Consider the following 25,234-nt stretch of genomic DNA (forward strand, 5'->3'; position numbering starts at 1 on the left):
CATATTAACCATTCTATCATCATTAGTATGTTACCATTCTTTACAAATACCACCACTATAAATAACATGCCTGACAGAAAAAATAGAGAAAATTTCATATACTGCAAGTCATAATTCAACACACATATCCCCATTGTATCAGAAAATTATCAGAAGAAGAAATGGCTTCAAGAGGTTTTGCCTGGCTTCTGTTTCCAAAACTATTAATGAAAGCCTTGTTATTCAAACAAAGTGTGGTCCAAAGGCCAGTAGCACTGGCATGGTTGAGAGCTGGTCCTAAAGGTAGAATTTTGACTCCTACCACCCTCGTACCCAATAAATCAAAATCTGCATCCTAATAAGATCCTCAGGTAATTCAAATATAGTAAAATGTGAGAAAGTCTTAGAGAATGGCAAATACAGCAGAAGTGCTCTGGAGACTGATTTATTTATATAACATCTAGGATAATTAAAAGCACAAATTAGCAATACTTAAAAACCCATTAGCAAAGATACAGTGTGTATTCTAGTCTAATGGTCACCAGTCATATACTTATCAAACAGTGAAAAATTGTGGAATATTTGGTTTTAAGAACTGCAAAAGAAAGTAGAGTGATACCTTCTACATTGGACTGATAAGACTTAAAAAAAGTTAATTTTTTTCACTACAATTTCTGCTTCAAGGTTTTTTAAGCATGAATTTAATTTCAGAGAAAATTGGCTTTTCTAGGCATATGCTTATTCAGAAGGAAAATGTGGCTATCTAGTTACTGTTTATAGTAGCAAGATAAAATAGTCTAGAGAAGTAAGAAATATACAGGTGTTCCTTGTTATCACAGATCAAAGAATAAATAAAATGGTGGGATTTTTTTGCAATGAGAGAATGTAACTTTTTTATCAAAGTGATTAACATACAGTAGCACATCACCTCCTTTGTTTCATTTGGATTTACTTCCATGGCACTACTATGGTTGCAACACTACATGAGAACTACATCAATGTGCCTAAAAGCACATTTTAATATTCATCATTAAATATGAAGTATCATTTTACATTCATTTTTCTTCTTTGAAGTGCATACCCTATTACCATCCATTGATTCTTCTCTTCCTTTGTTTTTCAACTGGTCCAACCAGTGATCTGTCTGATCACAGAGATCTGCAGGATCCTTTACTGATCTCAAGAAATAACTTCCCAGTTTATCTGCATTGATACCCCACAACATGGAGACAGAGACAATGACTGGACTAAGCCAAATTTTAAGAGAAAAAGCATGTTGAGTGGTAATGAATCAGTCACTTCATTAGTGGATAATTTTGTGTTATGACGTCTTCCTCTTACAACTTCTTTCTTTCGTTTTGTTTTTGGTGGTAGGAACTGAACCTAAGGCCTCGTGCATGTTAAACATGCAATCTTTTATTTACCTCTACACCTCTGATCTCATGCAGCTTCTTGACTGAAGACCATAAAAATATTGAGTATGATCCCAATTTTTAAAAAGAGAAAAGAGTAATTTAAAAAGGCATATGGAAGGGTCAATGTGGTGGTACACATCTGTAATCACATTTATTCAGGAGACTGAGACAGGAGGATCACAATTTTAAGGCCACTCTGAGCAACTTATTCAGACCCTGTCTCAAAAAATAAAAAGGGCTGGGGATATAGCTCGGTGTTTCAGTGTCCTGAGTTTGAACCCCAGTACTATGAAAAAGAAAAACAAAAACAAAAACCAAATAAAAGTTCATGGAAGCCCAGAAGGATCTACTCAAAGGCTGATGTTCATAATTGGGAAACAGCTGCATGGATGCTTATTATTTGTATTTTTCAGATGTTTTAAAATTCTTTAAATTTTGAACATGCATATGTCAGTGCTATGATCAGGAGAAAAAAACTATTCTTTAACAAAAGGAGGGAAGGAAGTTTGTAGAATCAACCACTCGGGAGAATCAGGTTTTCCACACCTCAATGTGAATAACATGTTTAGGAGTGATGAATTTCATGTCAAACCTCTAATTTCATTATCACCTATGTAAAATAGAATACTACATTTCCTAATATAGGATATAGCTCCAGAGAAAATGAATTGGAGAAAAAGGATAGATGAAGAGGGAAAAGGAGTGATGCATTGCACTCTGAAAGGTATGGCTCCCTTACTTGAAGACTTATGGTCAAAGGTAGTTTTGTTTTGTTTTATCTTTGGTATTGGGGATTGAACCCTGGGACTCATTACTATCATATGATGATCAAATATGAGCAATTTTGTATGGTTCAACCTAATGTATTCTGTAGAAAACAATAAAATTTCAGAAATTACAAGCTTCATTTAACAAATTAACAAAACAATGATAACCTTCAAGAATCCTCAGCAGGGGTGGGTGTTGAAAAAAAGAGGGAAGTTGAGATATATTAAACACAGATAACTAATATTAAATACATTAATTATAAGTGAAGAAAAACCTAAAATAAATGGAACAATATTCGAAGTTAAAGAAAACTTTTCTTATTTATGAAGACTCGAATAAACTGATCAAATGGCCACTAGAGACAGAGATCAGGGAAGGGAAGGGACTGCAAGGTACACCTACAATGAGTGAATTTCACTATCTGTACATAAATAAAAGTTATTTTCTCAAAAAAAGTTTCCATTATCTTCTAAGTTAATGAAAATAAAACTCTGGGACACATCAGGATGTCCATAAGCTGTTGTGAAAAAGATATAATCTCTACCGCACAGCTCGCTAAGTAGGGCCTCCTTCTAACAGGCTCCAAGCAGGAAGACCCCCAGAGTGATCGACTAACACAAAAAATATTTCTCTGATCTTAATAAAAAAAAAAAAAAAAAAAACCAGTGGGGAACAACCTAAAGATTCAAGTTAAGTCAATAGCTATAAACCCTTTATTTTTCTTTTTCTTTTAAGTGGCACTGGGGATTGATCCAGGAGCACTTTACCACTGAGCTACATTCCAGACCCCTTTTTATTTTTAATCTTGAGACAGGGTCTCACCAAGTTACTCTGGTTGCCTTGGCACTTGTGATCCTCTTGGCCTTAGTCTCTAAAATAGCTGGGATTATAGGCATGCACCACTGTGCCTGGAACTGTACAACCTTTAAGAAATATATAGTCCTTTAAAAATGAGGTTGACATAAAAGAAATGTTGACAATGTTTAAGGATATGAGAAAATGCTTATCATAAGTAAGCAGAAGGGTTGGGATCGTGGCTCAGTTGTAGAGCACTTGCCTTCCATGTGTGGAACTTTGGGTTCAATCCTCAGCACCACATGAAATGAGTAAATAAAATAAAGGTATTGTGTCCATCTACAACTAAAACATTTAAAAAATAAGTAAGCAGAAGCACACTAACCTTAATTATGAATAGGAGGCCTGGGAGAAGAAAAAATTCACTAAAACGTTAGTAGTGGTTATCTGTGAATGGCAGAATTATGGAATTTTAATTCTTTTTCCCATATTTTCTAAGTTTGTCTGTTTATTTTTGCCATGCTGGGTACTGAAGTCAGGGACTTACATGTGCTCGGCAAGCACTCTACCACTGAGCTGCAAACCTCAGTTCAATTTTTCTAAGTTTTTATGCTGAATATACATTATTTTTATATTTAAATCCTTCCTACTTTGGAATCGTTGGGCCTTGCCACTCACCATCTGATTACCTTGTCCCACTTGTCTAGTAGTCATTGATATCCCTTCTCTGGGATATTTGCATTTAAAAAGGGAGCACATGAAAAAAATTAAGTTTAAAAACCCAAATGAATGTTTTCTATAAGAAGAATTTTAGGCAGGGCAGATTGGTGGTAGAAAAAGGGCTTACGTGCCTCACATTCTTGAGGTCAACTCATGGAGGAAGCAGCCATTTTCCTCATCCATGTCAAAATTCACCCAAGATTTATCCACAGATATCAAATATATTGTTTCCTTCCAATTCTACAAATAACAAATATTAAAGTAAAACAATGCAACAAAACATTTTGCTTTTTGTTTTTCATTTTGTTTTGTTTTTTCCATTCTTTTCAAAAATCAGTTTTAAAACTCCTGGAACTAGAACATCTTAGTATACACACACCTATCCCCATTGTCCAGGTCCAGTCCCCTAGTTGCATGAATCTAACTTTGGAGCTTCCCTTTGTGTTCATCAGAGCAATAGGACAACTCCTCCATTACCATGTTAGAAAAGTGTGTAAGAGTAGCTACTCTTGAAAATTAAAAGACATATCATCAGGTAAGATATCTCTTGCTAAAAACTGAGTTGTAACAGGCCACCAAACATACTTTTTGCCTTTTTAAAAATAATGAGCAGATGCTTTCTCTCTCCTACTCACTTTCTTTCTCTCTCCTCCTTGCTTTTCACTCTCTCTCTAGCATGCGCCCTTTCTCTTTTCCTCTCATTTTCTCTCTTACCCTGCAGGGAGACGCTCTGTTTGCTTAATAAACTCTCTCATGTGAAAAAAAAATAATAATGAGCAAAATACTCCCCATAATTTTTGCTAAATTATTAATAATCTCAGAAAAAATCCTTTCTGAATCCTTCTCTCTTTCAAAATAAGAGGATAACATTTTAAATAAAGCTTTGAATATCTTATAGGCATCAAAATAAATCGATTTTCAGACAGCTGAAACCTAGACCAAAGAGGAAATAAATATAAAATGAGCAATGTTCCTTGTGAAGGAAATGTTTTCTCTCCTCATCTGGATGTTATTTACAACGCCACACAAAACAAATCATCAACATTATTCATAATGTTAAAGTCATGTCATGTCATAGTTTTGAAGTACTTTTATCAGTTCTAGTAAAACTGTATCTTGGAGCCAGACATGGTGGCACACACCCTAATGTCAGCTACTCAGGAGGCTGAGGCAGAAGGGCTGCCATGTTCAAAGCAGCCTGGGCAAACTGGGGAAACTATCTCAAAATAAAATAAAAAGGGCCAGGGATGTAGCTCAGTGGTGGAGTGCTTGCCTAGCATGTGTAAGGTCTTGTACATCAATCTCCAGTACCTCAAAAAGGAAAAAAACAAAAAACCTTGGGCTCTTACCTCAAACACAAAAATCAAGTCAGATGGATCAAAGATCTAAATGGAAGCCAAAGCTATAAAATCTTTAGAGAAGGCACTTGCGTAATTCTCATTTCCCTGGATTAGGCAATGGGCTCTTAGATATAATACCAAAAGCACACAAGTTTTACTTTATTAGAATCAAAACCTTTTGTACTTCAAAAGACAGCATCAACAAATAGAAGGACAGCTTACGAAATGGGAGAAAATGTTTGCAAATTTCATATCTGACAAGGGAATTAGATCAAGAATATATTAAGAATTCTCAGCCAGTTGTGGTGGTGCACACCTGCAATCCTAGTGACTCAGGAGGCTAAGGAAGGAGGACTGAAAGTTCAAAGTCTCAGCAACTTAGTGAGACCCTGTCTCAAAATAAAAAATAAAAAGGCTGGGGATGTGGCTCAGTGGTTAAGTGCCCCTGGGTTCAATCCCCAATATAAAAAAAATAAATAAACAAATAAAAAAGAATTTCTGCAACTCATTAATAAAAAATAAAAAATATGTGAAGTTTCCAAAGACAGTTCTCCAAAGATGATATATAAATGGCCAAAAAGCATGTGAAAAAATGTTCAACATCATTAGCTACCAGGGAAATACAAATCAAAATCCAATGAGACACCACTTCACAGATAGCTATAGGAAAAAACAAAACAAAACAAGAGTTAATGAGGATTTGGAGAAACCAGAACCTTTATACACTATTGGTGGGAAAGTAAAATGGTGCAGTTACCCTGGAAAACAGTCCACTAGTTACTTAAAAGGTTAAAACATGAAGTTACCATAAGTATCAGCAAATCCACTAGTAGTAGGTATGCATCCAAGATAACTAAAAACACATGTCCACAAAAAAATTTATACCCAAATGCTTACAGCAGCATTATTCATGATAACCAAAAAGTGGAAACAATCCAAACATCTATCAAGTGATGAATGCACAGAATGTATTAAACCCATATATGAAATATTATTCAGTAAAAAATACACATACAACATGGATGAATCTTTGAAAACAGGACAAATGAAAGAAGCCAATCATAAAGGACCCCCAAAAATACACATTAAATGATTCTGTTTATGTAAAATGTCCAGAATAGGCAAATCCATGAAGACAGAAAGCAGATTGTACTTTGCTGAGGGCTAGGAGGTTGGTAAGGAATGCAGAGTGGTAGTTCCTGGGTACAGACCATTTTTGGGTAATGAAATACTGAAATTAGACAGTGGTGATGTAGCATAAGTAGATATACTAAAAACCACTAAACTGTATACTTTTTTTTTTTTTGGCGGTGCTGGGGATTGAACCCAGGGCCGTGTGCTTACAAGACAAGTACTCTACCAACTGAGCTATCTCCCCAGCCCTAAACTGTATACTTTTAATGGATGAACTGTATATTATGTGAATATTTTAATAAAGCTATCATTAAAAAGTAAGAGTAATAATATAATAAAACATTTAAATTCTTAATTCATAAAATGAAAAATTTATATAAAACTTTCAGCATTGTCTTGGATGACATAAAAAACTTTCTGAAAAATCTCAATATTCTGCTAAATGAACTTTTAGTTTACTTGCTTATTTTATTTACTATTTAGCAATTTGGAATTCTGACCATCAGTCATGAGCCACTTCAATAGTCATGTGCTAAAAAACTTCTCACTTTTCAACTGTGGTTTTCACTTAGTGAAAAACTATGAACAATGGGAACACTGATAATATGAGGTAGGGTGACACTGTGGAAAGACTAGACATCAGATCTGGTTTTACATTACGGCCCCACTGTTTACAGACTGTGTGATTGCAGGAATGCTGTTTTCTCTTTCTCAGGGCTAGCAAAATGGAGATGAAAATCCTAGCTCTTCTTAACTCCCAGGGGTTGTGTGAGGGGCTGGATGTGTTCGCTAATCTATTTCTCATATGATTGTACAGTACTTAAGTTTTGGCAGAAGACTGCTGGGTAGTAATTTTAGAATTTAACGTAACTGGTTTGCTTTCTAACTTTTTATTCAAGATTTTTTTTCCTTCCGTGTCAATTAATATATAAAATTTCAGGCTGGGGCTGTAGTGTAGTGGCAGAGTGCTTGCCTAGCATGTGAGAGGCACTGGGTTCAATCCCAGCACCACAAAAAAAGTAAATAAAAAAAATAAAGGCATTCTGCCATCTACAACTACCAAAACATTTTTAAAAATCTTAATACCCCCTTCATTCCTCTCCTTTTCAGAAAATTCTAAAATCTAGAACACCCCCAACCCTCCATCAAATACTGACTAACCTCTAGATCAGGTAGTCCTTTTCTTTTTGTTTCTTTTAAATTTTTTTGTTTTAGTTGTAGATGGACACATTTATTTAATTTTATGTGGTGCTGAGGATTCAACCCAGTGCCTCACACATGCTAGGCAAGTGCTCTACCACTGAGCCACAACCCCAGCTCGGATAGTCCTTTTCTTTAGGCCGGTTTTTGCAAACTGTTTCTTGAGGGAAAGTGGGCTACATGATCATGTTTTAAAGGTTCCCTACTCAAATGAGCATGGAAAATACTGTTTAAATAGAGTTAAACAAATGTCTCTCCCAAGACATTTTTATTATGATACTATGTGTATTGAATCTGAGAGATGAATACAGCGTCTTATGTTGTCCAACTTATATGGCCCCCTTATTAGTGTTCCTCAGAACAGTTTGAAAATAGTCACTTCAGATGCACATGGGACACACAGACACACACACACATTCTGGTACTGATATTCTCAGAATGAAAGGCAAAATTCAAAATACTAAATGAGTTTTCAATGGTGCTATTGTTTCTTGATAGCAAATTAGGTATATAAGGTGATTACTCAATCAGATCATTACTCCTCCGTTTGTACTGCAGTCACAAACCAATAGTACACTGCACAAAAGGTTACACTCTCAAACATATTTATTTGTAAGCAGTTAACCATCATGCAATGCTATTGGGTTATAAGATTTTTGGAAAGGCAACAAAACAACACCTTTACATTCCAAAGTTTTAAAACCTCCATGCTGGCCAAGAAAAAATATGTGTAGGTTGAATTTGACCCTTGGGTCACAAATTTGGAAAGCTGACCATCAGTCACAGATTGATTATTTATAAAGTACTTCACTAAATTTCCAGCATAACAGCAAAAAAGGCCATCCATTTATTCAGTCACTCCTTCATTCATCTTTATGGTCAACTTCTATATGCCAATCACTGATATATATATTTTAGATCATGAGTTCCTGTCCTATCATTAGACTAGCAGAGATGACATATAATAGTTTTATTCTGATGGAGTTGAATTGGGAGATGGTAGAAAAAGAGTAAATAGAAGTAAGAGATTAGAGGAAACAGAAAGCATTTCAGGCAAAAGAAATATAATACTGCCAGAGTATATAGAAACCAAAGAAAGTGAAATACCTTAGGAAACTCAGTGCCAGAATCTGCTTTCAATTCTGGAATAGCAGAAATAAGTAAAATATACTGCTACCAAGGAGGTCAATTTACTGGTGAAGACAACAAACTTAAAAATGGTAAGTGGGGATGGACACAATGACAGATTATTTATATGATCTATAGGATCATTATGAAGTTGACTTTGGTATAAGGTCTTGAAGCCGGTGCAAAAGATTTTTGAACTTTAACCTAAATTATGAGGAGCCCTGAAGTTTTTCAGGAAAAGAAGTTATACAATCAAAATTTGTACTTTAGAAAGACACTGAGAGCAGTGTCAAAAGCAGGGAGAGACTGAAGGCACCAACATACTTTGCCAATAATCCATTTTGTATAGCATGAACTGCAGATGATGAGTACGACAAAAAGAAACAAATCAAAGTATTTCAACAAATTATACTCTACATATGTAGAACCCAGGAAGTAAACAGATAATAGACATTGATCCTTCCTTCAATAAATGAGAAAGCCAGGCAAAGAAAGAAAATGTCACTTGCAGCTTACTCCTTCCTTCCCTTGGAATCTTGGGTCTCCCGTTCCGCATTCTGTATTGTCAGGGTACTAGGTAGTCTAGATGTATACAAAGGTGAGGGGGAAAATGAGAGTGTAACTGCTTCTGAGATTATTTATAAATGGCTTAGTATTGCAGATTATTTTTTATCACTTACAATAAAAAGCACATATTCAAGCTGTTTTGTAGGAAAAACTGTTAAGAGCCTAAGAATGTACATGTTAGCTGAGTTTCTAAAGGCAAATCACCAAAGCCTTTCAATAAGGTCCTACTTTCTTCTAGGGACATACAATCTGATTGGGGTGTTTCCATCTCTGATCTTTCTTGCTACTAGGTTAAGAAATGATCCCACTTTTCCAATCTAAAAAAGTGACTACAGAACAAACTAAACCCAAAATAACCTTTAAAAAAAAGTTTTACAATTTCAGAGTATCTGTGAAAGATTTGCTAACAGAAAATCATGTCATCTAGGGAGAGGTACAAAGTAAAGAATCCTTGCTTTTTCTTCCCCTTCACTGTTTTGACAATTTGAAGTCTATGAAGGTAAATACTATTTCAAACAGGGCTGGGTGTGTAACTCAGTGGTACAGCACATGCTTAAAATATTATTTTAATTCTGGTATAATGCTAACTTAGCTTTAAAGAAATATTAGGTCAACCAGGCATAGTAGCAGGACTATTATCTAAGCAACTTGGGGAGGCTAAGGCAGGAGAATCACAAGTTCAAGGCCAGCCTCGGCCATTTAGCTAGGCCCTAAGCAAATCAATGAGACCCTGTCTCAAAATAAAAGATAAAAAGGACTGGGGATGTAGCTCAGTGGTAAAGCTCCTCTGCGTTAAATCACAGACATTTTATTTCCAAATAAAAATTTTTCTATCAAAAAAGGAAAATGGCTGTGTGTGGTGGCACATATCTGTAATCTCAGTGACTTGGAAGACCGACACAGGAGCATCACAAATTCAAAATCACTCTCAGCAATTTAGAGAGGCCCTAAGCAACTTAGAAAACCCTGTATCAAAAGAAAAAGGATTGGGTTTGTGGCTCAGTGGTAAAGTACCCCTGGTTCAATCCCAGATACCAAAACAAAAAACAAAAAACACTTGTCTTGCTTTAGAGCATGATATGATATGTGATTTTATGTATATATTTATTATGTGTGTTTTAATACAACAATGAACTACTTATTCCATTTATACTAGAAACTCTAAAAGAAAGAGACTATTCTCAGAACAGTCTTTATGTTAGGGTAGGCCTGAGTGCCTTCTGTGGGGCCTACTGTCCAGACCAGGAAAAGCTGAGTCCTGGAACTCCTTGACAATGCTGAGAAGACCAATAGGGGATAGCCAAAAACTGAGCACTACCCTTGGTTCCACTCTGGTAGGCTTACTGTTCTGACTGTCTGTGCACTGAAGAAGATAACAGTCATTCTATCTGTTGGGGGCTGGCAAGGACATTTCTACATCTTGGAGACTAACCCTGAAGCTGCTGCTTTAGCTTCACAGCTGGGGAGGGGAAGGATGTATGATATGTGTCAAAATTAAATCAGATCCTGAATAGCAATTTAAGCATGCTTTTCCAGGGGCCTCGTTCTATAAATTTATTTTATTGAAGTGGTTTCAACAATAGATCTGGCATTTGTTAAGAGCATTTCCTCAAAAGGGGCATTTGAGGTACAAGCCAGGTAGAACTACTGGTGCTACTTTGAAGCAATTCAGGGACAGGTTTAATCTCCTGCAACTGAAATCAGGTTAAAATAGATTATAAAGTCACAGGTCAAGCAGTGTCAATTCTTAATTTGTGAGGCTGCTGATGTTTCCAAATTGTCTAGAAGGGATATGAAAAAGAATTCACTTTGATCTAATGGTGGTAAATCTCTTTCCCAATTGGCAGGGCTGGGGTCTACCAGATTCCAAATCAAAGACAATTGGTAAATAAATCTCAGCCCATTTCTTCAGCACTCAAGGGGAAGAAAGTAAATAGCATTTTTGTAATTAAAAATTTTAAATTCATTAAAGCCTTGTTCAATCAATTACAATTTACATACACATAAAAAATAAATGACTGCCAAAATAGGAATAAAACTAGCAAAGTTTTTATTAGTATTTACGATGTGACAAGCACTATGCTAAATGCTATTTATGCCTAAGTCTTATCTCATTTAACCATCATAATGACTTCTTTACACATTGTCTTTATTTCATCTCATTCATTAGAGAAGTAGTAGAACCTAAATGTATAATTTTTGCTCTATTAATACTGCCCTCTCCCATACCAAAACAGTACATATGAAAAAAAAATAATAAATGCCAATGGAAAAGTACATAAGCAGAAAAAATTTCTTCTAACGAAGGAAAAGAAATAGCCTGCTTAAAATTACTTTAATACTAAAATAAGGTTTAGATAATGGCTTCAAGGACTCGGGATTCAGTAGTGGAGTGCTTGCCTGGCTCTGGGTTCGATCCCCAGAACCCTCTAAAAAAGCAAAACCCAAAAGATAATGGCTTCAAAAGACTGGCCAGATTTCATATTGTTTACAATAAAAAGGAAAAAATAACTACAGACCAGAATACAAAAGACTACACTGTTGTCAACAAAAATACTAAGAAATAGGGCAGGCACCACATGGAAATGGAATGGTGCAGTTTTACCTATTCCAGAAACAGATCCTTCAATTACTGACAAAGCCAAGTTGAAGCTAATGTATTATAAAAACCTGTTCAAAGTAAAATTAAGCAATTTAGAAAGTATTATTCTTATTCATGTTATGATCTACCAATTTTGGAGTTAATTTTTAAAATCCTATTATTTTCTTCTTTAAATGAATACTTAAATATTAGGTGATGATTAATAATTTTAGTGAAGCATTAATAGGTTCATGGGAAAGAATCAAGTTAGGGTCTCCAAGATACCTATAGTTCACTCAGTGAATGAACCAGCTTAGCAGAACAGAGATTGCATGACATTAAAAAAGACATTAAGACATTAAAAAATCAACTAGAAAACAAAAACAAGGTGTGGGCTACCCAAAACTTGTCTGTGGCCTGGATAATGGGTCACAAATTTGAAACTCCTAAAGGAAAGCGTGGAACAGAATCTGAAGCTTTTTTCCAAAACAGTTGATTCCTGTTACAGAGAGTCTATATAATAGATTCTTTATACATTAAAATTAGTACAAATTTGCTCACATATTGGCAATACCACTTACCTGGAGATTTCTTGTCACATATCTGAATGTCATGGGTGGAAGTTAATTTTATATATATGAATAATTGTAATATTTTTAAATAGCTTGTTTTACTTATAAAATGGTGCATAAGTGTCTTAGCTACATAAAAATGAAACACTACTACTGAAGTGGCATTTTACCTGCTTAAGAAATCGATTAGATGCGTTGCTGTGCTTGGCTAACACACTTGGCAGAGCAGGATTAGCATACTCAAACTGAGGATTGTAGGTATAGTCAGACTTGAAGAATCTCAGTTTCTCTTTCTCTAAGTTGGTAGGCTTTATAGCAGTCAATATGCAAAATTTCTTTCCAGAAAAGTCATCTGCTTTTTCAAAGCTTCTGGAGAACTGAGGCTGCTGCTTTGGCTTTGGAAGAGTGGAAAAATGGCGTCGCTTGACCTTGCTTTTTGGTTTAGGTGGCAGTACTATGCTGTTCCCTGTAACAGAGATATCATGTGTAAACCTTACAGGACTTGACACTGACCTAGTGACAAAAACAGCAGGCTGCTTGTCCAGGCAGTACCAAGTACCACTGCTTGCCACAGGCACCGGGGTTTTCGTCCTGCAAGGATCTTTACTATGAGGGGAGCTAGATTTGCTGGGTTTTCTACATCTTTTGGAGTAGGTGGAAGAAGACTGTTTCTGTGAATGATGCTTTCTCTCCTCCTTGCTTTGCAGTAGGACATTGTAACTACTTGTTCCAGTTGTGAAAATGTCCTTTAGAATTCCAGAAGGTAAATGTGAAAGGCTTCTTTTGCTGTCAATGATCAATGGATCTTCTGCATTTAGAATAGACTTCTTAGCAAGTTCTTGCTCAGGCCAGTGAAGTTTTTCTGTGTTAATAAACAAAACCAAAAAAGAAATAACAAAGATACTAGGTGAAGCAAATTGCTTACTATACAAAAAAGTCTTCTGAAAGTTCTATAAACTTTGTTTTGCAAGAATCTTTAGAAAATGTATTTTAAATAATAAAAGGATACATTACAAACTTTGGTTATGAAAGTTTCACAAAAAAAAAAAAAGACACTTCTCTTCCCTTTATTGTATGTATAATGTAAAACGGATTAGATTAGGTTCCAGGTAGGACTTTATTTTAGTCAGCTTTTTCACTGCTATGAGTAAAAGACCTGACAACAGCAATTTTAAGGAGAAAAGTTTATTTGGGGGGTCATGGTTTCAGAGGTCTCAGTCCACAGACAGCCAGCTCCATTCCTCCAGCAGAGGCTGAACATCATGGTACAAGAGTGTGGCAGAACAAGAGGTGTTCTCTGTGATTGATTTGACCTGACTATATTCCTCAAAATAATGTTAAATTAAGCATGATTGGGTGGCCATAGACCTAATAGCAAAGGGATGAAGACTGTGTGTGACAATAAAAAAAGACTGTCTTGGACTCTAAAAATAATAACTTTTAATAAATAGTATTTTTATTCTGCAAAAAAAAAAAAAAAGAGTGTGGCAAAGAGAAGCAGCTCATATGGTGATCAGGAAGCAGAGAAAGACTCCACTTGCCAGATACGAAATATATATCCCACAGGCATGCCCCAGTGTCCACCTCCTCCAGCCACAACCTACCCGCATTCAGTTAGCACTCAGTTAATCCCTATCAGGGAATTAATTCACTGATTGGGTTAATGTTCTCATAACCCAATCATTTCAAATCTGAACATTCCTACATTGTCTCACACATGAGCATTTTTGGGGTACCTCACATCTAAACCATAACAAATGTGAAGAACTTTCAGACTCACTTCTAAACTCTTAAATCCATCTCATCTGAATAAGACTCCCTGTTAATAAATGTTCACTAAGTAAATGAATGTGACCCGAAACATGTCACTCACTCTCCAACTATTCTGGATATACAAGTATTTATTGTTCTGGAATCATTCTATATTTCTATGAGAGGAACATTGCAAAAGTGGTAATGTAGCAGGAAAGACCCTAGCCCACTGGTTCTCAACTCAGGTCAGTTGGCCTGTTAGGGGACAAGTGGCAATGCCTAGAGACATGATGGTTGTCGCACTGGGCAGGGGCTACTTGGCATCTTATGGATAGAGGCTAGGGATGATAATAAATATCCTTCACGGGAGAGATTCCTACACAAATTAATATTCATCCCCAAATGTTAATTGTGCCAAGGTAAAGAAAGTCTGTTCTAAATGTTAGTTTTTAAAGCCCAGAAGTCATAGAGTTTTAGGTGAAGAAATAGTATCAGGTTACAAGTAGAGAGTATCAACTGAAATATGAAAAGTCATTATACTACGTTTTCTAGGTCAGCACATGGAATTTGAATTGTGGTATCTAAAAAATAACAAAGGTATGAAGGGGCTAAGTGTCCTCTACACATGTACATACTAAACATATATAAGTTCAGAGGTAGCAGTTAGATTGCACAGGGTCATGTTAACGGTGGATTGTGCACAGAAGTCAATGAAAAAATGTTAAAGATTAAATAAGTCAAAAAAAAAAAAACAGGACAATTAAAAATTTCACCACAAGATGGTAGATCCCAGTTTATTAGGAAACCTAAGTGTTGCCAACTGATAGTCAAAACTGGCAAGGCAAATAAGCCAAGGAACACCAGGACACAGTCTGTAGCCCAAATGCCCAAGAACAACGTCACTTTCCCTAAAAGGACACCACAAGTTTAGGAAACAAGAGATAATAACGAAAGGGATACTGAAATAGAAACCAAAAGGGAAAGATCCAAGAGAACTAAGATAAGAATAAAGGTTATCAGAAGTCTAGAGAAGTAGGGTAAGGAGGAGGAGCAGCTAGAAAATGAAAGGGAGATAATCAGATTCTTTTCTCATCATCTCTATACTGAAAAGGGAGTTACACCAAATTAAAACCAATGAATAAAATTACTCTGAGGAAGTTCTATTTTGATAGTTCATTACACGTATATTGTGCAGATTTTTAAAAAAATTTTATATATATTTTTTTAGTTGCAGATGGACACAATAACTTTATTTTACTTTTATGTGCTGCTGAGGATTAAACCCAGGGACTCACTCATGCTAGGTGAGCACACTACTGAGCCACAACCCCAGACTCTATTGTGCTGATTTTTAAAAATTATTCACTGTAAAGATTTTTTCTTTGATTCTGAAGGCTTGGTAGCTTTATGACCAAAGAGCTGATGTCACTGAGTTCTTCTGTTTTGTCATAAGGCATCAATGACCTCCAAACTCATAATACTGTCCCACTTCAAGTAACCTTCATTTTAAAAGAAAAATACTAAACTACCTGCCAAGACTTTGGAGGGAGGAGAAGAGGGTGGCATAGGGGGGCCTGACAGAACCATTCTCCCTAGGAGTTGTGGCATTTCAGTTCACTTGGTAATGATCTACGGAGAGGCTTATCACCCATCCTTTCCAAGCTCCACCTGCTCCTGAGTAGTCTGAGTGCCAGTACGAATTTATTTAACAAATGCCAATCCTGCCAAATGCTGGATATTCCATGAAGTTCATAAAAGTGGGCACATGGTCCTTCATGTAACTCATAGAAGACAAATATAAATTAATTTTTCAGAGTCACGCTAATTGTATTTTAGTTATATTATTACCTAAAATACTGTTTTTATAATTTTAAATACTATTGTCTATTTTGTGAAAAAATTACTTTTAAACATGCATAAGATAATAAAAGGCTTATTAATATTTCTGGTTGTCTATACAATTTATTAAATAAATCTTATTCCCTGACTCCTTTTTCCTGAGAAGACTTTTTAAAGCATATGCAGAATTTTTTGGAGGAAGTATAACTCATTTTTACCCCCAAAAGTAATAAGGATAGTTAAAAAATCATAATATGTCACACTAAAGGTAGACATTATATACTTTAACACATAGAGCCATCATCAATCTGTTTCATAAAAATCTTGGAGTGAATCATTTGTTGACCAGAGAAAATAAATCATTTACCCCAACTTGGTTTCCCACACTGAGGAAAAAAGGGCAAATAATATTACATTAAATTAATGCTCAGTATTTTATATTCAGAAGTAAGTGAATACTGAAATTACTAACACAATGAAAGCTTAATTTGTATTTAGAACAGGAGAAAAGGATACCAGAATTCCTGGCTTCCATTCCCAGCTATTTCAAAGACCTGTTTGTAATATTACCTAATCATTACACCCATCAGTGCCTCCTGTTCTTCATCTAGAAGAATGAGGGAGAAGGAGAACACTGCTCATTAAACTTTGTGTTTTACAACTCTGAATAGCTGAGGTTTCACAGTAATTATGAACCTCCTTGTCTAAAAGGAAGATCACGAAGCCTGCTGGAAAAACACTAGGCAACAAATTTTGGCCTGTTAAAAATAACAATTTCTTTCAACCAGGGCCTTACACATGCTAAGCAGGCACTTCACCACTGAGCTACACCTTGAGCCTAAAATGGCAATTTCATATGGTTTGCTAATACTTAATAAAACCTGAGAACCTGGAATAAATTTACAGCACAAAATAGTTCATTTGATCACAAACAGAAGGGCAAAACAAAACTAACTAATCCCTGAATAAGATAAACACTAATATTATCAAGTATTTCATCATTTAAATAATCTATTAACTATTAATAGTAGATGCCAGTCAAGGTGGCGCACACCTGTAACCCCAGCAACTCAGGAAGTTAAAGCAGGAGGATCACAACTTCAAAGCCAGTCTCAGCAATTTAGTGAGACCCTAAGCAAGATCCTGTCTCAAAAAATAAAAAGGGCTGGGATGTGTGGGATGTGGCTCAATGGTTAACTGTCCCTGGGGTCAATCCCCAGCATTAAAAAAAAAAAAAAAAAAAAAAAAAAAAAAGAACAGTAGAAAGAATAACTTGTGATACATGTGTACAGCAGAATGTTACATAGCAATGAAATATAAGTGAAGTTGCAAGCAGCAAAGTGGATGAATTTCAGACAATGTTGGGTAAAGAAAGCCATGCCTATCTATACTGTATAATTTCATTTATATGTAGTTTAGAAACAGCAGAACTAATTTATAATATTAGAAGTCAGAATCATGGTTACCTTTTGAGGGGGTCAAAAACTGGAAGATGGTACAAAGGAGCCTGCTGGGTGCTAAAAATGTTCTATATCTTGTTCAGGGCAATGGTTACATATGTACAAATTCATTAGATGGCACATTTAAAACTTGTGAACTTTAGTATATATAAATTACACCTTTTTTTTTGGTGCTTGGGATCAAACCCAGGGTCTTGTGTATGCTACGCAAGTTCTCTACTGAGCTACAACCCCAACCCTATATGTTTTTAAAACATATATTAAAAGTCAGCATCTTTAAAAACATTTATTGCCCAATTTGTCTAAATTTATAACAGATAATCTATTGACTATAACACCTCTATAATTAAATAGCACCCAGTATACCAGATACTAAGGAAAAGAGATAAAAAGACACTGCTAATATCATTCAGGAACTCAGAAACTTTACTGTATTTCAGATTCTTAAAAATTCTACAGGAGCACTTCAGTGTTACTCTATTAGTAAACATTCTTTTAATGTGACACTGTTGTTTTGGGGTCAGAAATTGTAGTGTGTTATGTATTTACAGTTAGAAATACACAGGGTATTCTAGATATCCTTGATGATGAGGTCTGAGTTAAGAGCAAGCATTGCATGTCCTCTGAAATGACTGCTAGAAGCAAACTTTCCCATGACTTTCTACCTGGGATGAAGACAAAACTCCTAATCATGGTCTATGAGGCCACTCATAGTCAGATCTCTCCACCTGTGCAGTCTCATCTCAGATGTCATTCCTCTGTAATCTCAGCATTCCAACCCCCTCTCACATTGTCAGTCTCCCACCTCACCATCTTCTCTCCAGATACAGTAGCTCTTCACAGGCTGTTAAATTAATATCTACTTACCCTTTGATTTAAATTGCACTTGGTCAGGAAGTCTTTGACTTCTTCATTTCAGACTCTCATAACATCTTATATCTCTCCCTTGAAGTATTTGACATGGTTGCATTTGTTATTTGATGGCCTCCCCCAACAATGAAATTATAAACTCTTACTATGGCACACGTTTTGTTTGTTTTTGCTCACTCGTTACCCTACTTAATGATAAGGTGGTCAGAGAGATAGCCTAGGGAAGAGAACATTTGAGAGGAAAGAAAAGGTTGAAAATTTGGTTGTCTGAAGATGGAAGAATAAAAAAAAAAAAAAAAAATCATTCCAGAAAGGTATAAAGGGAAACAATGGTGAGGGTAAAGACAAGTTTTAATGGCAGGAGTCTATTTCTGTAGGACAAAAAGAAGATACATGTCTAGGAGTACATCACCTTGTACGGCCAAACACTGGCTTTAAGAAGACTTCTACCACAAGGTACAGTGGCATACACCTGTGATCCCAGAGACTCAGGAAGCTAAGGCAGGAGGATTGCAAGTTCAAAGCCAGCTTCAACAATTTAGTGAGACCCTAAGCAAATTAGTAAGACCTTGTCTCAAAATTAAAATAAAAAGGACTGGGGATGTAGCTCAGTAGCAGAGTGTCCTTGGGTTCAATCCCTAGCACCAAAAAAAATATAGAAAACTTTATCTCCAGTATTTTTAAACAATCACCTTTTTCACAAAGGGGTTTCATTTCCGAATGACTCATCACCTGTCATCACCTGTCATATTACATAAAATATTGTCAGTAGAATATTATATATTAGTATAATCTTGTACATATGTTTTTTGACAGCATTTTGTTACTCATTAAATGTACTAGATATCTTCTTTCCTACTTTGATTTGTTTTTGTATTTTTGTTCACCATCAAATGTGCTAGGATCAAACCCAGGGCCTCAAGCATTTACTCTACCACTAGCTTCACTTCCAGTCCTTCTTTTCTATTTTGAAAACAACGAATTTATACTTAAGTAAGTATAGTTTTCCGGACAAAAATTGTAATTTACATATTTGCCGGTGATAGAGCGCAACACCTTGAGTAAATTAACAAATAATGTAACATTGATGATAAAATGAGATTCCGATGCTGGATTCTGTAGTTAAAATCAGTGTAGCCATTTATAACACTGTGCTGATTTTCCTAGTGGTTCAGAATATAGTCTTTGGAATGGAGCTTATCTGATTAAAATCTTGGCTCTGCCTATTAGGAACTGTGACCCCGACAGAGATACTTAATTTATTTGTGCTAGTAATACATACTTCATAGTGGTGTGAGAACTTTAAAAAATACATGTTAAGTTCTGAGAACAGTGCTGGTTCATAGTAAACAGCCTTTATTCACTATTATTATGATTATTATATTCAGTATTATCTTCAGCTCCTATTGAAATACCCCATGAAATAATGTAAATGTAAATGGGGAAATATTTAGACTCATTAAATTTGTATTTCCAAAGTAAATTTAATATTAATATAAAGTAATTAATTTTACGTTTGAATCAACATTTTAGTGGTTTTAGTAGAATACATTCTGTTCTTTAGAAGGATGTGAGAGGGCAAAGAGACCTTCTCAGATTTTATTCCATCTTCAAAGAGCATACATAGCATATACATCTTATTTATCTTATTCCTCTAGTCAGCAGTTCCACTAAGATATTATGTTTTGATTACGTTAAAACATGACTGTGTCAGAAGTGAATAAGACATTAAATAAAAAGTAATTTCCAAAACAATTGCTTCAGATCTGAAATATAAAACGTTTGTTCTATAGTTATTGCTATTTTAAAGCTGAAAAAAAGAACACATTTCCACCAGTATTCATAATCACAATCTATCAAGTTCTGCTAAATAGAAGAACATGGGGATATGAGATATCAATGAATAGCGAGGAATAGGGAAGAGGAGGGCATTTTTTCAGCTACAATATCTACATAAAGTTTCTGGCTGACCAAATTAGGTTTCCTATGCTGAGGGCAGGGCTCTAGAATCATTTTAATTATTCAAGTACAATACAGAAGAAATGCAGAAACTAGTTTGAAAAATGACATGGTGTGCTATTTTTAAAGGAACTTTAAATTTGAGGCTTGCATGATCTCAAATGGCTGTTTTAAGTTTTATTATACTATAGAAATTACCTGCCAAATTATCTACATCAGGGTATGAAACACACAAGAGTTGTTTTGACAAGTGTTATTAAATTGTGCAGGGAATTAAGATAATAGGGGTGGGCCTACTATAATATAAAGGATCTCCTCAAATTTCCAACTTCACTTTCTGAAGTACCAGGAGATCCATTTTGTATTGCAGACCAGTTGATTAGAATACCAACTTTCTAATAATACTAATATTATTTTTCTATTAGCAGTTTATTCTTAGGCTTTTAGTTTTTCTTTTTTAAATGATACCGGAGATTGAACCCAGGGGCTTTTTAACACTGAGCAACATCCCAAGCCCTTTATAATCCGTTTTTTTTTTTGAGACACAGTCTTGCTAAGATGCCTAGGCTGACTTTGAACTTCCAATCTCTCTGCCTCTGGGATTATAGAAGTGTGCCGCTGTCTCTAATATTACTAATATTATTTTAATCATATTCTCTCTACAATGATTATTATGCTTGGGAAATGATTTAAATCAAGGTAGTTTCCAAACCCAATAACTTTCTTTGTGATAGAATCTATATTTTCCTCCAAGGCAGTGGTTCTCAATTTTACCCCTCAGGGAACATCTGGTAATATCTGGACACATTTTGGTTGTTACAACTCTGAATGCCTGTGGAGGAGAGAGAAAACAACACCCCAAAACAAAGAATTATCTTGTCCAATGTTAATAGTGCTGAGGTTGAAAACTTTGCTCCATGACATAAAGGAAAGGTGTTTTTAAGTAACTTTCTACATTGTGTTTTAAGATAACAGAGCAAGTCACACTTTTTAAAAAATCTAATGCCAATTTAAGTTGTCTCATATCTTAGCTCCTGTAACTGTCTATGCTTTCTGTCAACATAACAATGAGATAAATCGCAGCAATATCATGACTGCAACAAAATCAGCTCCATATTTTATAACACTGAATATCAAATGAAGTAGCATAAAATTAGGATCATAAATAGTCTCACTGGAAAGAAATATAGTTTTTCAATTTAAAAACTCATAGGAAAATGGTTAGGTACTGCAGTGGCTTAAAGTTAAAAATTCTGACCTTATTTTGATACTAGTTTAGGGATTAAGTATTTCTCTTGACTCTAATTCATCATGAGACCTGTCTTGCTTGCAGAAATGTTTTCATGCAGAATCAAATGCTAGTGAAATGATCTAAGAAATTATTTTTATGTTATGAAAGATTGTTTATGTGGCTAATCTGAATAGCTATTTAAAAATAATCAATGGCAAGTAAACTTTTAGACCTGGAACCTAAACATCCATGCTTTAATAATATCGACTCAAAACGTTCTCAGCATTTAAAAATAAAAGCATACACAAAAATAAACCCAGTATACTAAAATATACAATGTATTCTTTTGCTTAGCTCTGATTTTTCCGAACATTCTAGAAAATTATAAAGCCTAATTACACATCTAATATGCTTTGGAATAAGATCAAACAATATTGAGGTTGTACATCTGTAGGACAAGTAACCGGTCTATTACAATGCATTAGATTCCGCAGCTTGTGCTTACTGATGATAAGTGACAAAAGGAAACGGGCCCGTTTTCTGGTATTCCTCCACACGTTTTCCGCGAGCTCCTCCTGCACGCCCCGCGCGGTTGTGGGCGCGGGCTCCAGTCGCCGCACCGCGCGCCGACCCGGCATCCTACGGTTACCTCGGCCTCCAGCGGCCCGGACCCCGACAAGCCACGCACCATCTCCGGTGTCCGGGCGGACACTGGCAGAGCCCGCCAGCACCCGGGGCTGGCCCTGCCCCGCACTCACCCGTCACGCGAATGGACTCCAGCATCGTCCCACCGAGGCGGTGGAACGCCACCGGTCCGGGCCTCAGGGGTGGGGAAGCGCAGGAGGTTGTTCTCGGCGAGCAGGGGCGGGATAAGACTGTATGGGAAGACGAAGGGGTGCGGACGCAGGGCTGCGAGCAGCGCTACCTCCACCCGCAAGGGCTGGAAGGGACACACGGCGGCTCTACAGTGGCAACACCGTTTAGAACCCGCCACCATGACGTCGCAGCTCCCTCAGTTGCTAGGAAACGCTCCCCGCCGTCTGCTCGTACTGCGTTTCACTGAGCCTGCGCGCCGCCGGGGGCGCTGGTAAGACAGAGGCAAGGGCGCTCAGGGAGCGAGGGAAAAGGGAACTACAACTCCCGGCGCGCACGGCGCAGGCCCGCGTCGCGGAGCTGGCGGGAAATGTCTGCGACCGACTTGAGTCTCTGGCCAGTGGGACGCACGCATTTTGACGGATTAGCCCCAAAGACGTTTGTAGGTTGTTCAAAGAGGCTTAACTCCGTGCTGACTGCATTAGATAAGATTAGATAAGGATAGTGTGATACTCAACCCTGTGAATTGCAAATCCAGTCTCCCCTGCCCTTCAGTTAACTTACATGTCGCGAAAAAGCTGAGACAACTTTAGGTTGAGCTGGTAAGACTGAAGATGCATGAGGTTCAAAAACATTCACCAGTTCACAGCGCTCCAGCATACTTGTCCTCAATACTAAAACATAAATTTTAACTTGTGATTGTGCACCTGATGGGACCGAATGTTACTCTTCAGTTTATTACAGCGGCCCTTCTCACCCACAAGGGATACTTTCTAAGACCCAGTGGATACCTGAAACCGTGGATAACACCAAACCCTATTTACGCTATTCTTTTCCCGTACATACACACATACATACAAACATACATACATATGGGATAAAGTTTAATTTATAAATTGAGCACGTAAGAGATTAAAAACAGGAACTAATAATACAATAGAACAATTAGGACAATATACTGTAACATTGTTGCAAACATCACTATTGTTGCCCTTTGGGGCAATTATTAAGTTAAATAAAGGTTACCTAAACACAAACACTGCAATATCAAGAAGGTGATCTGGTACCCTAAGCAGTTACCAATGGGTGGGTAGTGTATTTGTGGATATGCTGGACAAAGGAATGTTGATTTAAAACTTACAAATTGTTAATTTCTGAAATTTTCTATTTAATATTTTCAGATTGCAGTAGACCGTAGGAAATTCAAACTGTGAAAAGTAAAACAGTGGATAAGGGGACTACGCCATTCATTTTAACTTTAAGAGTGTGAAAATTTAATCATCTTTCTTTTCCAGGGATTGGAACCTAGGTGTGTTCTACCACTGAGCTACATCTTCAGCCTTTTAAAAATTTTATTTTGAGACAGGGTCTCACTCAGTTAACCAGGCTGATCTGGAACTTTGAGATCCTCTTGCCTAACTCCTGAGTTGCTAGGATTGCAGGCATGCGCCACCATGCCTGGTAGAAAGTCTTTTTATCATAGTTGTACAAAATATGGAGACTATACCATTCAATAAACATTTTTTGAGAGACTATTGTGTACAGGGTTCTGAGTCAGGTTTTGAGGAACCTCAAAGTAAATGAAAAGTCTAGCCAAATTTACAGTCTTGAGGAACTGAAAAGACAGTGCTGGTACTGTTCATCTCCTCAAGATCGAGGTAGATTTTGAAAATATTTTAGGTATTTCAAACTCAGGAACAAAAGGAAGTTCAATATCAGGAGCGTGATACTCTGAGAATGACAAAATTTGTGAGAGATTGTTTCTTTTTCATTAGGAAACAATAGTGAAAATTTAACTGTATCACAAACATGGAATAACCTCACATTCTATTCTATCAGGAAAAAAACCTGAATATTACAAAATATATCTTCAGAATACATCCAGAATCCTTCTACTTGCTACCGCTCTGCTTCAAACCACGAGCATCTCTTGCCTGGATTCTAGCTAGAACTTTCCAGATTATCTCTTATCCCACCTTACCTTTTTAACTCTATTCTCAAACACCAGTGACCAGACGGAGTTTGGTCAAAAGTCAGATCCTGTCATTTCTTTGCTCAAAACCCTTCAAAGTCTTTGAAGTCCTTCCTTTGTGACCTAGCATCCAGTCATCTCTTTGTCTCCTTTTCCAGTACTCTCCTTCATACTCTTCAACTATAACAGGCACTGTTTCACCTCCAAGGATTTGCAATGTGGGATTCTTCCTGCCTGGAATGCTCTTCCCGCAGATATCCACAGGACTAGCTCCCTCACTTCCTTCAGGACTTAATCCAAATATTGTCATTCCGTGAGGACTTTTCTGGACACACTAACTACAATTCCAGTCCTTTCTCATATTTTGTATTACCTTTCTCTGCTTTTTTTTCTTTAGCACTTACTTAACATGATCTAATTTATTGTATTGTATCTTGATTATCATCTTTATCTATTCCTAGCATAAAATTATTACAAGTGTGACGATTGATTGATTTTTGGCTGCTGGGAACTGAATTCAGGACCTCATGCAGAAGTGCAGTGATTCTGTTTGTTCAGTGCTGTATTCCCTGCCTAGCACATAGGAGATAAATATTTGTGAATCAATGAATAAATGAACAATCAAAAGTGTATGCACTTTCAATGATAACTCAAAGAAAATGAGAGTGATATCAAATAGACCGCTAGATGAAAAAAAATCTGCTTTGAGGTAAAACACTTGCTTTAGTAACAGGCAATGAATCCTTAGTATTTACATGTTTACATGCCCTTATTCTTGCAAAATATGTCCTAAGGGTTGTGAATGAACAGTGCTGGTAGCTTCCTTGTTCACTTAAAATGCTCAAACTTGTTTTTCCAAACTTGTTATGAATGTATCTATTATCCTTTGAATTTCTAGCTCTTAAAATCACTGAAGTTTAAGAACTATTTATCAAAAAGAGCCTCTTAAAAGATGTTATCAAAAAAAGAAAGATGTTATCAAGTCTGTGCAAAGAGTTTATTCGGCAAAGCATGCATAATCATATTGTTCGTTTTCATATTTTACTAGCCTTTTTTTATCAGTGCTGGAGATCTACCCAGGCCCTTGCACATACCAGGCAAGTGCTCTATAACTGAAGTATGTCCCCAGCCCTGTTTCC

At 36.3% G+C, this 25,234-nt stretch overlaps 1 protein-coding gene across 6 annotated transcripts in view; it reads right to left on the reverse strand.

Annotated features, from left to right (window-relative positions):
- The window catches only part of MATCAP2 (microtubule associated tyrosine carboxypeptidase 2), a 65,108-nt gene that overhangs the window by 26,724 nt on the left and 13,150 nt on the right, over window positions 1-25,234 (reverse strand). For 3 of the 6 annotated variants that reach the window (XM_079151177.1, XM_079151176.1, XM_079151175.1), the window contains exons 1-2: window positions 22,069-22,348; window positions 12,370-13,061 (exon numbers count right to left, since the gene is read on the reverse strand). In XM_079151177.1, coding sequence (XP_079007303.1) covers window positions 12,370-13,061; window positions 22,069-22,093 — 717 coding nt within the window. In that variant the 5' untranslated portion in view covers window positions 22,094-22,348. Of the gene's footprint in view, window positions 1-12,369; window positions 13,062-22,068; window positions 22,349-25,234 lie in introns of those variants that run through there. The other 3 variants (XM_079151179.1, XM_079151178.1, XM_079151180.1) reach the window with 3 other exon arrangements.

This window comes from Sciurus vulgaris (genome assembly GCF_902686455.1).
Source record: "Sciurus vulgaris genome assembly, chromosome: 8".
Lineage (NCBI taxonomy): Eukaryota > Metazoa > Chordata > Mammalia > Rodentia > Sciuridae > Sciurus > Sciurus vulgaris.